Genomic DNA, 15051 nt, shown 5'->3' on the forward strand with positions numbered 1-15051 from the left:
GCAGCCCAGAGTGACCATGGTGTACTGTCGAAAGTAGGGGGCTTTCTTCAGTTGAGGGCTCGCGCCCCCCTTGCGCCCCCCGGCTGATGTGTCTATGTGCTTTCTGATAATTGTGACCGTCATACATGAGAACGGCTCACCACCGCCTCTCGCATTAAAAGCCATAGACGCTGCCGTTCTTTTCTCAGATTGCTAGGCAGCACAGAACCGAAAGCAAACAACCAAGCTGTGGTGCCAACCATTTTTGGAGAAGTGGTCACGAGCTTCGAAAGGGACCACTTTCGAGGGTGAACGATGTAAACTAAACTCGCAGCTGTGAAGACCAACGCTCACTGTAGGCTTCTAACGTATTGTATCAACTGTAAAGTGCAGCTGCTGCATGAAAATGCACATTGAGGACTTCAGCCGGCTATCAACAACACAGTTATACGAGTGGTGATGCAAACGACACGAGACACCGGCGTGCCCTCGTCGTCCCACAACCCCCCTGGAAAAGCACGTGACTTCCGCGACACTTTTCGCTCGGCAGCTTGCATTGGGAGGGCCTCTCCTTAGCTTTCCTTCCTCCACTCCCTTGCTCTCAGAGGTTGGCGCAGTGCACCTCGACGCCTCGGGTAATCTTGGCAATCTCGTTGAGCGTGATCGCTAGCACCATGCTTTGGCGTGCCTTTGAGGCTGCTGATAGCACAGGTTAGCGACACTATTGCTTTACAAAGACGGGCTTCGAAGGTGCGCCTTGGGTCTATGTTGGAAGTGTGCTGTACCGACTCTTTGTTGAGCTCGATTTCGAGTTCATCTCTCGCTCTACCAGTGTACACACACCTCGTTCATTCATAAGAGGCACCGCACGTACTAATACTCGAGCTGGGCGCGTTCAAAAGGCCTTGGAAGCTTGTTTTTTAGGGAGAATTTTCACGCATTGCACCATCGCTTCTTTCTTGACGTCGAAGCTTCTCCTGTTCCACTACGAAACTCAACCGTTGGACTTCCGGGGCGCAGCCATGGCAGGGAAAGAAACAAGTGAATACTGAAAGAAGAAAGAAATCCCTCCACAGTTCCTTCAGGCTTGGCTGTGAAGCAGCGTATGTTACGAGTGCCTGCATGAGTGTCTAACAAGATCCTCATAATAACAAACGTCAACAATAATAATCATTTACGTGGGGTAACCACAGTAAATTTTTTATTTCTATGTTTCACGTGAGGGCAATTTCCTTTTTCTTAGATGCAACGTTCAAAGAGGCCGATCGAGCTTCGTATGAGGTTTAACTGGACGAATACACGTGCAACTTTGACACCCGTCAAATATGCAAAGCAGCTCACCATGCATCGCCTCCTCAACACTCGATCGGGGTAGTCCTGGCGGGAAACCTGCATTTACCGAGCAAAGCACATCACTCACAAAAGGCACGCGTCAAAGCACTGACGAGAAGAGCAAGGAACTCGCACGCGTTTACTAATCGGCTGGTCTCACTTGTTTGACGATCAATCTATCATTTCATTAACTCGCGTTTTAGCTACTCATTGCTCCCACGAATTTTGCCAAGAGGAATGATTGTGGATAGCACTAAAAATGTGGTAAAATAGGGCGCCGTGGGCGAATTATTACTCAAAACCTTCTTTCGCGAGAAATAACAAGCAACAACAGCCCATCGTTGAAACAGCACCAAAAATGACATTTCGGTTACGCCACAGAGGCTTGATATTTCACAAGTAATTATTGGCTTTCAACGGGTGTGGGTTATAAGGTTTTGTGATGTGGCCTTAGACTCGAGTGTATATGAAAATCAAATTGCCTGAGTTGGGAAATTCCCTGAAAGGACCCTTGGTATAGGCCATGAAGGCGCAGTCGCAAGCTCGCAAAGCTTTGACTTCGCGGCATGGGTCGACGAACTTACTTATGAGTCAGCAGACTCAGACTCACTCCGACTCAGATTGAACCGTGAGTGAGGTCGGTTGAAGACAATTTTCGTGAGTTCGAGTGAGTCCAAAGCTCAGTATATGTTTTGTGAGTGAATGTTAGTGAGCTCCATAAGTTTTGGCGGCCTATGCTTCGCGGGGTGTAAGATTTGCCCATCCACTTCTTTGTAATCCTAAGTTCACGGTAAAAGTAAATAAAAAGCAAAAATATTGCTTGACGTGAAACACAGGTGTCGAAAATGCTTCCATTTTGGGTTCTTTGTTATTTAGGATTGCTTTAATACCCCTAGCTTGGAGAGATTGCACACTGAGTTAGTATAGGAGCACTAGGCGTCCACGTAGGTACATTCATGCCACTACAGTCTCCAAACACAAAATAACGTTGTGCAAAGACTCATTCATCATTGCACAATCAGCAGCTCCTTTGAAGATAGGGCACGCTTTAGTAGTGGTATAATAATTGTTTTGGTGGACAAATGAAGCATTCCAGGAGAAAACAGCGCAAAAAATATGGGCCAAAGAAAAGACACAAACCATGGCGCTGACTAACAGCCAAAGGTGTTTTATCATTTCAGTCCGCATATAGAGGATGAGGGTCCGAGCTATCCTTAGCCAGGCTTGAAAAATACACCGACAGATTCTATGACGGCGTGAAAAAAATGCATGTTGCTTATTGTCGTTTATACCTCAAACTTCTTTTCTCTGCTCTTCTTAATTACTTTATTATGCATGTCTCATTACCTAACTCCTGAAGCAATGAAGCTCGCAGAAGATTTCTACGATAAAGTTATGATCAGTTTGAAAAACATTCGATTAAGCAGTTCCTAACAACAAATCAGTGGGCATTCGACAAATTTTGGTACATCCGCTCCTACTACATGGATTGTAAAAAAAAGGTTGCGGTGGTAAATCGGTAGGCCAAAAACGCTGCTTCTGTGAATCCATTTTCTGGCTACTGGCACAGGTGTGTTGCAGGACCCTTCAAGACTACATGCCACAACAAAGGTTATGATTGTTTTTACAGCCGGATACGAGGCTTTCTGTGATTCTGGTAAAAAGTGCCCTAGGAAACCTGACAGCTTCAAACGTGCTACTTGAAAACAAAAAACACGCTGCAACTTTGTGGTCACAGAACCTTCGAAGTGCCACCTTTGTACAAGTAGTTGAAATGCTGCCCTTAGCAATCTTCGGACGCACAAAGGAGAATGCCAAGACCTATGCGCATAACCCCAACAGCTGTTTGAGAACAAGAGTTCCGTGACTACGGAGCGTATTGCCTGCTGTCTGGAGGATGCTGAGTGGTCCATTCAGTAGTAAATAATTCCGTGATGAACCCGTCAAAAATTTCATAAGCAGGCTTTACGTCACTAGACTTAGTGCTACAAAAACTTGACAACTCTTGCACATATCGCATCACCTTTATTGAGCTTGTCTAAGTTTTCTCTCCTGATTACGGTGATAGCTGGCTGGTATAGTTTTACTGAGTCACGGACGATGCGTGGGCTTATGCTGACTCCTTTCCGCCCTATGAAAAACTTTTCGTCCAAACTGATGAAGATTCATTGCATAAAAAACTTTAAAAACTCTGAATGTTTGACGACAGTGGTTCCACATGCGTTTTGAAGCTTAAAAGCGTATCTGCCAAGGCAATTATTAACTTCGGCACACACATCGTAGTGACGCAACGAATAATATAGGCCCTTTATATCTTACTCAAATACCACAAACACCCAATAGATAGTCATCTCGGAGAAATGCACGAATAGTGTCTGGAGTCCTTATGGGCTGGGTGTCGCCGACCTCAAGGAGGCACAATAGTCTTTGCTTTTGTGCCTCCTTACCACCAACTGATCGTTGCCAGTTTACGTCAACAATGTTGCTTCTTCTCTCTCTACGTATGGCGCAAGGAGATAGTGCTTGCAAACCATTCTCCCGTTATATCAGCATAACGGCAGTATAAGCTTGCCTCATTTCCCAAATATATTTGCAGAAATGTCTCGGCATGGCGTTTTCACAAGCGCTCACAGCCAAACCTACGGGGAGTGTCCGTGCAATATAGGGCGACTCCTGGACCTCCTGACAAGTGCTGTTCGCATTTGACTGCATGCAAGGGTGTACCGTAGTGCTTTGGGTTCTTGAACAGGCGCACGTAGAGGAAGGTCTCCCTGATCCAGGCGAGGCATCCACTGAGGTTCGGCTGCGGCAGGGAGCCCAGCACCAGCTCAGCGTTCAGGTGCTCGGCGAGGCCGCTGCGCAGCAGGCTACTCTCGAGGACGCTTTGACCCTGCGCCTCGTATTCCTCCTGCAAAGGAGGAGGCTCCCTCGATGCATGTGGTGCGAAAAATGCTTTCCTAAGCACTACAAAACAATGCAAGGAAAAGGTTCGATCATAATTTTCTTCTTGTGCCATCAAGTGATAATTAAAAAGCTAAATGTAGTTACGAATGAAATTAGGAAGAAATTCGAGCAGCCAAGAATTACTACTGATACAGAGTGATCCCAATAAATTCTGGAAACATGTGAAGGCAAAGCAAGAACGGCTACTTTATCAATCATAACAAAAGATAATGTGGTTACTGAAGAAGGCTGAACCTTTTAGTTAGTATTTCGCTTCTGTTTTTTCTACTCATGTAACAAATAACGATTACAGAAAGAGTGCACCAAGCTCCGGTAGGTGACGTGCATGACGTTGTTATGAATTCACGTGGCATAGAATCGTTGCTCGTAAAACTAAATTTTGTTAAAGGTGGTGAACCTCACGGTTTGACAACTTATTTAAAATCTGCTCGCGTCCTACAGCTGGTTTTTGAATTTTTTTAGAAATATTTGGCGGAAGAATACGCCTGCGATGCCTGGGACCTACCTGCCCAAGGTGTAGGTGACAAGGAACGCATAGAAGAAATTTAGATGCAAGATTCATGGCTCAAGACTGCACACTTACTTTTAGCGTTAATAAGCTTTGGTATACTTGAAATAGCAGTCACGAGAAGATCACATAAAAAAATAAAACTTCGTCTAAAATTTCTTCATAAGGTTTTTCACTCAAAACTTCCAACCACCGGATACACCATATGCTTGAGTTTTATGTATCCACACGACGAGATCATTGTAACGTACATGAGAAGTTTTGCAATACAAAATCCTTCAGCATTTATGTTATATTAGGAATCGATTGATATGTGAAATTTAACGTCCCAAAACCACCATATGATTATGAAAGACGCCGTAGTGGAGGGCTCCGGAAATTTCAACCACCTGGGGTTCTTTAACGTGCACCCAAATCTGAGTACACGGGCCTACAACATTTCCGCCTCCATCGGAAATGCAGCCACCGCAGCAGGGATTTGAACCCGCGACCTGCGGGTCAGCAGCCGAGTACCTTAGCCACTATACCACCGCGGCGGGGCTATATTAGGAATAAGGGAATGAAATAGGTTACCTACAACTGTACCTAATGAAATACGAAATGATGTATTTGATGCTCACTTCGTGATTTTGTGAGCTCCCACTATTTGTTTCTCTGCATACTGGCTGTGTCTGCAATTTGTTTACGTCTACGCCTACTTCCTTTTGTCTCTACCGTTTATATGTGATGTGTAAACCCTCTCATATTGCGCTTCCTTTAGCGGTAAAGCCTCTGATGGCACTGTGGGTATTGCGTAAATTGATAAACAAACTCGATCTCGTAAAACTTTTCTCACGTCAGAAGAACTAGCTTAGTTTAAACGGCTTTGCTTCCACTATTGCGCAGAAATGTGTAAGAGATGAAGGCAGGCTTCGGAAAGCTTGGCGCGTGAGTTCAACGCCTATTTGAAGCAGCGCCATCGCATTCGAGTGGGTCACCATAAGCGTGCCCAAGGTTCTGCTTCCGGAGAGGGTGTATGTGAAGGTTTATTGCAGCGCCCCTCTTCTATTAAGTGATCGCACCCCCTCTAGGATGACTGGGGTGGGGGGGGGCGCAACCTTTATGTGTACGATTATGAGGAAAACGCTTTTTTTTGCCTCTGACCCTGCCACCTTGCTGGTGCCGCATCTTTTGAAGTCTCACATTGAAGCGCTTTAGTTACTCCGGCGTTTCGCTATGCGTAAAATGACTTCATCATCGTCATCAGCCTGACTATACGTCCACTGCAGGGCCAAGGCCTCTCCCATGCTCCGCCAGTTAACTTGGTCCTGTGCATGCTGCTGCAAATTTATACCCGCAAACTCTTAACCTCATCTGCCCGCCTAACCTTCTGTCTCCCCCTAACCCGCTTGCCTTCTCTGGGAATCCAGTTAGTTACCCTTAATGACCAGTGGCTATCCTGTCTACGCACTACATACCCGGCCCATGTCCATTTCGTCTACTTGATATCAACTATGATATCATTAACCCCCCTTTGTTTCCTAATCCACTCTGCTCTCTTCTTGTCTCTTAAGGTTACTCCTTCCATTTTTCTTTTCATTGCTCGCTGCGTCGTCCTCAATGTAAGATGAACCCTCTTTGTAAGTCTCTAAGTTTCCACTCCGTAGTTAAGTACCGGCAAGATACAGCTGTTATATACCTTCCTCTTGAGGGATAGTGGCAATATATCTGTCATAGTTGAGAGTGCTTGCCAAATGTGCTCCACCCACTTCTTATTCTTCTAGTTACTTTAATCTCGTGGTTTGCCTCCGCGGTTATTAACCGCCCTAAGTAGACATGGTCTTTTACAACTTGAAGTGCACTATTACCGATCTGGAAGCGCTGCTTTCTTCCGAGGTTGTTGTACATTACTTTCATTTTCTGCAGAATAATTTTAAGACCCACCTTTCTACCCTTCTTGTCCAACTCCATAGTCATGAGTGGCAATTCGTCCCCTGAGTTACTCAGGAATGCAATGTCATTGGCGAAGCGCAGGTTACTCCATTAACTCTTATACCTCACTGTTCCCATTCTAGGCCTGTGAAAACCTCCTGTAAGCACGCGGTAAATAGCATTGAGGATATTGTATTCCCCTGTCTTACACCATTCTTTATTGGTATTCTGTTGCTTTCTTTATGAAGCACTATGGTAGCAGTTGATCCCCTGTATATTTCTTCTAGGATGTTTATATATGCTTCATCGACGCCCTGATTCCGCAGTGTCTGCATGGCTGCTGATATTTCTACTGAATCAAACGCCTTCTCGTGATCTATGAAGGCTATGTATAGTGGTTGGTTATATTATGAGCATTTCTCTATTACCAGATCAATAGTATGAATGTGGTCGATTGTTACCTAGCCTGTTCGAAATCCTGCTTGTTCCTTTGATTGATTGAATTCTAATGTTTACTTTACTATGTTAGCAATTACCTTTGTAAATAGCTTGTGTACTTCAGAGAGCAAGCTGATCGGCCTGTAATTCTTCAAGTCCTTGTCATCTTCTTTCTTATGTATTAAGATAATGTTAGCATTCTTCCAAGACTGGTACTCTTCCTGTCAGGAGACACCTCGTAAACAGGGTGGCTAGTTTTTCTAACAAAATCGGTCCTCCATCTTTCAGCAGATCTATAGTTACCTGATCCTCACCGGCAGCTTTGCCTCTTTACATGCTCTTCAAGGCTTTTCTGACTTCTATCATTACTGGTGGGGTGTCATCTGCATTACTGCTAGTTTTTATAGTATTATGGTTGCGGTTGTCCTGGCTACTGTACAGATCTCTGTAAAACTCCTCCGCTATTTTAACTATGCTATCCATATTGGTAGTTATTTTTCCTTCTTTGTCCCTTAGTACATACATCCGATTTTTGCCTATTCCAAGTATCATCTTCACTGCTTTGATGCTTCCTCCGTTTTTCAGAGCGTGTTCGATTCTCTCCATTTAATTCTCTCCAACCTTCTTACATCGGATACCTTACGCTTATTAATCAACTTCGAAAGCTCTGCCAGTTCTATTTTGTCTGTTTTACTTGCGACATTCATGCTTTGGCTCTTCTTATTGAGATTATAGGTAAAGCTTGCCAGTGTCCTATCTAACTACCGTGCCTCCAACTCCCACTGCACGCTCCATAATGATACTCGTCGGATTCATTCATCCATCATTCATTGTATCTAGGCTAAGGTTGGTGTCCTTAATAAGAGACGAGTACCTGTTCTGAAGCCAGACTCTGAATTCCTGTACTTTACCTCTCAGTGCTAGCTCATTGATTGGCTTCTTGCATATCAGTTTCTGTAGTTCCTTCGTCAAGTCTAGGCGAAATCGAGTTTATATCATTCTAAGGTCACTGCATCGTACGTTGCCAAGCACATCCACTTACGTATACCGGAATGACTTACTTATACCGGAATACCATGTGGCAACTGAACATGCGCACACCCAAAAAACATGGCCACAAAACCAGAAGTGCTTTCGGCTCCTCCTTGTATCCGAGTGCTTGTCTTGCACTCTCTAGGTTATCAGATTCCAACATATGCTTTTATTTGCTTGAGATTCGTGTTCTTGACCTTCGACAGCAATGAATCCGTGTCAATGCAGCACCGTTTTCGAGATATACTTAAATATTTAGTGCGATGCATTTCATATTCGCTATGAAATGCGATGCTGTTCGCTATGCGATGCTGTTCGCTATGTATTAATGTTCGCTATGAAATGCATCGCATTTCATAGCGAACAGCAATAAGAATTACGTAAGCGTGGTGTGGGTGGGCTTAGAATGAATCGTGTACACCCCCCTCCTTCACTCTTTCTGACTCACCCACTGGCCACAACGATCTCTCATTGCCCGGCTCTCGCAGTTACACCCTCCTCCTTTGTTAAGATAGGAGAGGTTGCAAAGCACAGACACACACACAAACGCTGAGAACACAGTGGCAACATTGAAAGACAAGTCTGCTTGTCAAAACGTTTCTTTCAGCACCCATGCTATGCTTACAAGTTTCTCATCGCAAGGGTTCATCTTTTCCGTCTTGATTTCGTTTTAGCGAGCTACAGACACTTGAGCGTTTATATACAAGCCTACTTGAGGCTTTGGGTTTTAGGGACAAAAATGGAAAGCTGTGTGCTGTGTGCCTCCTCCTTGCTTCGTGTCGGTGTTTCTCCCGTGCTCCTAGTTCTGTTCCTGCCGCGTTCCTATTCCGCTGAACAAATATGAATTACCAACCAGCCCACCTTTCCATCCTAATGCAATGAAAAGCTGAACACTTCCGCGATAGAAGCAAGTAAGAAACGGTTAGAATATCGGTGGCAGAAAAGTGGAGATAAAGAATATAAATAGTTAGAAAACGAGGTCGGTGTGCCTGAAGAGGCAGAGCAATAGAACATAATTTATTGTTATACTAAGCTCGATTTATTTGAAGTAAATCATTTTATTTATTTATTTATTTATTTATTTATTTATTTATTCATTTATTTATTTATTTATTCATTTATTTATGAATACTGCAATCCTTACTAGGGATTTTCGCAGTGTGGGTTACATAAATTACATGAATGCTCAATATGAAGACGAACAAATGTTCAAAACAGGAAGATAAAAACCCACAGAAACAAAAGTACGCACAAAGCAACCCAAATATGCAAAAATTCGAATGTTTATGGGGACAGAGCTTAATTGACATGCTATATTAAACATTGTTATTGAGGCTAGATAAAAACAATGTTAAGGATGGCTGTAAAGCTTCGGTGTTCATTAGTTTGTTCCAATTGTTTATAGTTCATGGAAAGAATGAATATTTAAAGCCGTTGTTACGGGTTGCATAGGGTGTTAATGTGCGCTCATGCCTTTGTCGAGTTGCATATCCGGACGAAAATGAAAGAACTTCAGAAATGTCTATTTTGTAATGTCCCTTTATTATTTAATATAGAAATTTTAGTCTAGATAAGCGGTTTCTTTCTGTTAGTGTTGGTAGATTAGCTGGAGTTGAAATTTCGGTAATTGAAGTGCGCCCGAAGCTGTTATAAATAAAACGAATGGCCTTTTTTGTACTCTTTCCAGCTTGTTGATATTAGTTTTGGTAAAAGGGTCCCATATAATGGAAGCATAATCCAGAGTCGGTATAACTATTGTTTTATAAGCCAGAAGGCGGACGGACGGGGTTGAGAGTTTCAATGCTCTTCTGAGGAAGAACAGTTTGCGCATTGCAGTGTTAGTTACTGTATTAATGTGTTTCGTCCAATTCAGGTCATCTGTGATCCATAAGCCAAGACACTTGTAATGTGGAACTTGAGAAAGTTTATTATGGGTAGTAGAATACTCGTATTCTAAAGGATTCCTTTTATTAGTTATTTGCATGAGCACTGTTTTTTCGATTATAATAGCCATTTGCCATTCATCAAACCAGGAGGACACTTTTTGTATAGCATCATTTAACACGTGCTCGTCTGCGGGACAGCATATTTTGTTATAAAGTACACAGTCATCAGCGTAGAATTTGATTTTAACAGGGATGCCGTCAACAATATCATTAATAAACAGGAGAAAAATAAGTGGTCCTAGCACTGAGCCCTGCGGAACGCCAGAGTCAACAAGCTGTCTATGTGAGCAGGAATCAGCAAAAACAACAAATTATTCGCGTTTTGTGAGATATGCAGAAATCCAGTTAGCTACTTGGGAATTATTGATTATTCTACCTACCTTATATATCAGTTTAGTGTCGGATACTTTATCAAAGGCTTTCGAAGAGTCCATAAAAATAACGTCAGTCTGTGTTCTACTATTTATTGATTTGGCAAAGTCATGTATTGTTTCAACTAACTGAGTGTTTGTCGAATAACCTTTCCTAAAACCATGTGGGAATTTGGTAAGAACGTTATAGTTGTCTAGAAATTCGCAGACGTGAATGTAAATGACATGTTCCAGAATCTTGCATACCGTACATGTTAATGAAATCGGACGATAGTTTTTAACGGAGTTCTTATTTCCAGTCTTGTGGACTGGTTTACTTCTAGCGGTTCCCCAGTCTCTTGGTATTTCTTCATTTTGTAAAGACTTGCAAAAAATGACATGAAGATGTTTTGACACCCACTCAGCGTAACTTTTCAAGAAGCTATTAGGAATATCACCAGGCCCTGGTGATTTCTTGGCATCAAGCCTGATGATTAGTGGAGTTTATTGGCGCAAGGGTCAGATGTGGCCAAAGAGCGCCAGAGCGATGATAATGACCTGTGACATATGCAGTATAGATAAATCAGATGTGACGTGGCTGTAAATGGGCCTAAAAACAGTCGCTGTAGGTGCGTAAACTATACATATAGTAAAATTATGGCAATTACAAATGATGTGTGCTAAGGAGGCATAAAATGCTTTAAAAATGATACGCATATGAAACAAAAACTTGGCGTGGAGCACCAGTGCCTCGGCACAGCCCTTAAAACAAGAGCATGGAGGCCTGGACTCATTGAAAGCTGCTATCACAGCGGCATCCTCTAGACAGAGGATGCGCTATGAACTTGTTGGGCTAAAAACATTCAATACTACATCTTTTAGAAAGCCAAGGACTGCTTTTGCGTCGAAAAGCGGCTCTTCGCCGAGAAACATAGTAGGATGTAGAGGAAGATGATTGCGGTATGCTAAAGCAAAATATTTCTTTCTCTCACTTTCAGCTTCCGGACACTCCAGGAGGACGTGGAACACGGTTAGCCTCTCGCCACATCTACCACAAGTAGGATGTTCACCGCCAGTCAGCAGAAAGCTATGGGTACCATACGTGTGTCCTATTCTGAGGCGACAGAATAGAACATCAGTTCGCCGTGTTCTCGTAGCGGAGGGCCAGTAACCTAACTGCGGCCTAATCAAGTGAAGCTTATTATTTATTTCTGTGTTCCATAAGTGTTGCCAGTGGCTTCGCAGTTTCTTACGTAGGAAGGGTTTTGGGTCTGTTGCAGGGACAGTAGCGGTAGGGTTAATAGCGCGCAATATAATTAACGTGGCCATTTGGTCAGCTAACACATTGCCTTCGATACTTCTATGGCCAGGTACCCAGAAAATAGTAACATGCTGGTTGGACATATATGCAGCACACAAGACGGAATACGACTTAATTATTACCGGATTTCTTAATCTAAAAAGTGATCTTAATGCATTTACGATGCCTAATGAGTGTGTAAATATAACTGATTTTTGTATGTTTGATTTTCGTATATGCTTCACAGCCGACAATAGTGCATAACGCGCAGCCGTAAATATACTTGTTTCCGGGTGCAGTGTATTCCGAGAAGGATGGTCGGACGGCTGCATAAGCCACCCCTGCATGCGCCTTAGAAGCATCGGTGTAAAACTCTACGCATGAGTAGTTGGACTGGAGTTCTCGGAAATGCATTTTAACATGTGCTTCTGGTGCGTGTTTAGTGATCTCGACAAATGAGGTGTCACAGTGTATAAGCTGCCACTGCCATGGCGGTAAAAGTTTCGTTGTGGGCGTAGGACAAAGTTCTAGCGGTGGAACACCCATTTCTTCACTTAAGTTTCTCACACGCAAAAAGAACGGCTTTCTCACTGCGGGTCGATTATGGAAGAGGGTGGCAGCGGTCAAATCGTTTATAGTTGAATAAGAAGGATGCTTGATGTTTGCGCGTACCTTTATAAAATATGTGAAACTGCTATAGGATCGCTGTAGGTGAAGTGACCACTGATTCGACTCTACATAAAAGCTCTGGATCGAACTTGTCCTGAAAGCACCGGTTGCAAGTCGGATACCCAGATGGTGAACGGGGTCTAGAATTATTAGTGCACTTGGCGTTGCGGAAGGATAAATTATAGAGGCGTAATCAAGGCGCGACCCGACATAACTTTTGTACAACTTCAAGAGGCACTTTCGATCACTACGCCATGTTGTACGTGATAGGAGTTTTAGGACGTTCATCGCTTTCAAACATTTCATTTTGACATATTTAATATGGGGAATAAGCGTAAGCTTAGAATCTAAAGTGGTTCCCAGGAATTTATGCTCGCTGCTCACAGAGAGTTGGTCTGCCTTGATCGCAACATTTGGTAGTGGCATTACCCCTCGTTTGTTGGAGAAAAGTACGCAAGTGTTTCTCTTTGTGTTTATTTTAAAATCATTTTCATCCGCCCATTTAGAGAATTTATTCATTCCAAGCTGCACTCGTCGTTCGCAGATAGACATATTGCATGATTTGAAACTCATCTGCACATCATCCGTATACACGGAAGAAAACATCGCGCTTGGAATGACTGACAGCAGGGAGTTTATTTTTACAAGAAAGAGTGTGCAACTAAGCACGCCCCCTTGCGGAACACCAGTGTCTTGGGTAAAAAAAAACACAAAGAGCATTTCCCTCTTTTACGCGAAAGGTTCGGTTAGACAGATAACTTATAATTGTGTTTAGCATGTTTCCATGGATGCCCATGGTGGCAAGATCGCGGAGAATCCCGAATCGCCATGTGGTGTCGTACGCCTTCTCTAAGTCTAGGAATACCGAAAGTACAAAATGCCTATGAATAAATGCATCTCTGATGTATGTCTCTATGCGAACAAGGTGGTCTGTTGTCGACGTCCCCTCTCTGAAACCACACTGAAGGGGGTCTAGTATACTGTTACTTTCTAGTAAGTGGATTAAGCGCCGGTTTATCATTTTCTCATATAGTTTCCATAGACAGCGTGTTAGCGCTATTGGCCTGTAGCTGGCCGCCAAAGACGGATCTTTGCCTTGTTTAAGTACCGGGATGACCATAGCTTCTTTCCATGACAATGGAATATACCCAGCTGCCCACATAATTTTGAGAGGGCTAGGAGTGTTTTTAGTGCTTTGGGGTGAAGGTACTTGACCATTTCGTACGTTATACGGTCGACACCTGGCGCCGAGTTGTTGCAGCACGCAAGAGATGCCTTAAGCTCAGCTAATGTAAATGGGCAGTTGTAAGTCTCACTGGATGGACGTTTACAATTAAGGGGCTGCCGCTCTTCGCGTTCTTTGAATTTTAAGAACGTTTCTGTATAGTTTGATGCACTTGAGACATATTCAATGTGTTCGCCTAGGCAGTCCGCCTGCTCCTCCAGGCTCTCACCTCGGTTATTTACCAAGGGTAGGGGGTGCGACTCCCGACCCAATAACTTGTTTACCCTATTCCAATACTTTGTTTCGTCGATGTAAGAATTGATACCAGACATGTACCTATTCCAACTTTCTTTCTTTGCAAGACGACGCGTTCTTCTGGCTTGTGACTTCACCTGTTTGAAATGGACGAGGTTTTCAGCCGTTGGGTAATTTCGGAGTAATCTCCCAGCTTTATTTTGACAATTTCGCGCTTTCCGACAATCGTCGTTCCACCATGGGATGCGACGCTTGTTAGTCGTACCGTTAGTTTGCTTAATACATTTCACTGCAGCGTCAATATTAAAACCTGTTAGGTATACCACAGCATCTTCTATATTAAAATCAGCAATGTCATCTCCATCTAAAAATGTGTTTTCTCGAAACAGTTCCCAGTTGGCTGACTTGGTGTTCCAACGAGGAAAGTCAGGCGAGCATGTATCTTTCTTAGTTAGCTTCAACATTATCTGGAAGTGGTCACTCCCAAAGGGCTTCTTGAGAACAAACCACAACAGATATAAAATTAGTGTCCTCGAGACAATACTCAGGTCTATAGAAGAGTATGTGTTGTGCGTAGTACGTAGTACTATAATATGTTGATTCTTTTTTGTTAAGTAAACATGCACCTGACGAGAACAGAAAGTCTTCTATTAGGCGTCCTCGTGCATCCAAACGGGAGTCGCCCCACAGGGGATTATGTGCATTTAGATCACCAACGGCTATATATGGCGGAGGAAGTTTATCAATGAAGCTTTGAAATTGTGTCTTCGAAAGTTGATAGCATGGAGGAATGTAAATATAAGTAATTGTTAGTTGCTTCCCGAACAGCACTGCTCGGACAGCAACTGCCTCAAGAGAAGTTTGGAGGTTTAATTGCTTACAGGCAACACCTTTATCAACTACTATAGCGACACCGCCCGACGAGGCGGCTGCGTCCTCACGGTCTTTGCTGAAGATGGCATATTGCTTTAAAGAGTTCACGTTCTCTCAGCTGCCAACCTCTCTTTTTCCAACTCAGCTGCTTTTTCTTCCTTGGCCCTCTCAGCTGCCAACCTCTCTCTCTCCACCGCCTCTTTCTCCTTCTGGCTTACCCACTTCCTTAGTTCAACGCCAGAAAGACCCATCTTCTCACCAAGAGCTAC

General features: G+C 43.5%; 1 protein-coding gene across 1 annotated transcript in view; it reads right to left on the reverse strand.

Annotated features, from left to right (window-relative positions):
* Positions 1–15051, reverse strand: part of LOC142803214 (putative ATP-dependent DNA helicase HFM1) — a 1032948-nt gene that overhangs the window by 851950 nt on the left and 165947 nt on the right. Inside the window, exons 9-10 of the mRNA XM_075888308.1 lie at positions 4036–4219; positions 1321–1368 (exon numbers count right to left, since the gene is read on the reverse strand). Coding sequence (XP_075744423.1) covers positions 1321–1368; positions 4036–4219 — 232 coding nt within the window. The remainder of the gene's footprint in view (positions 1–1320; positions 1369–4035; positions 4220–15051) is intronic.

The sequence above is a fragment of the Rhipicephalus microplus genome, chromosome 3, assembly GCF_043290135.1.
Source record: "Rhipicephalus microplus isolate Deutch F79 chromosome 3, USDA_Rmic, whole genome shotgun sequence".
In the NCBI taxonomy this organism is placed as follows: domain Eukaryota; kingdom Metazoa; phylum Arthropoda; class Arachnida; order Ixodida; family Ixodidae; genus Rhipicephalus; species Rhipicephalus microplus.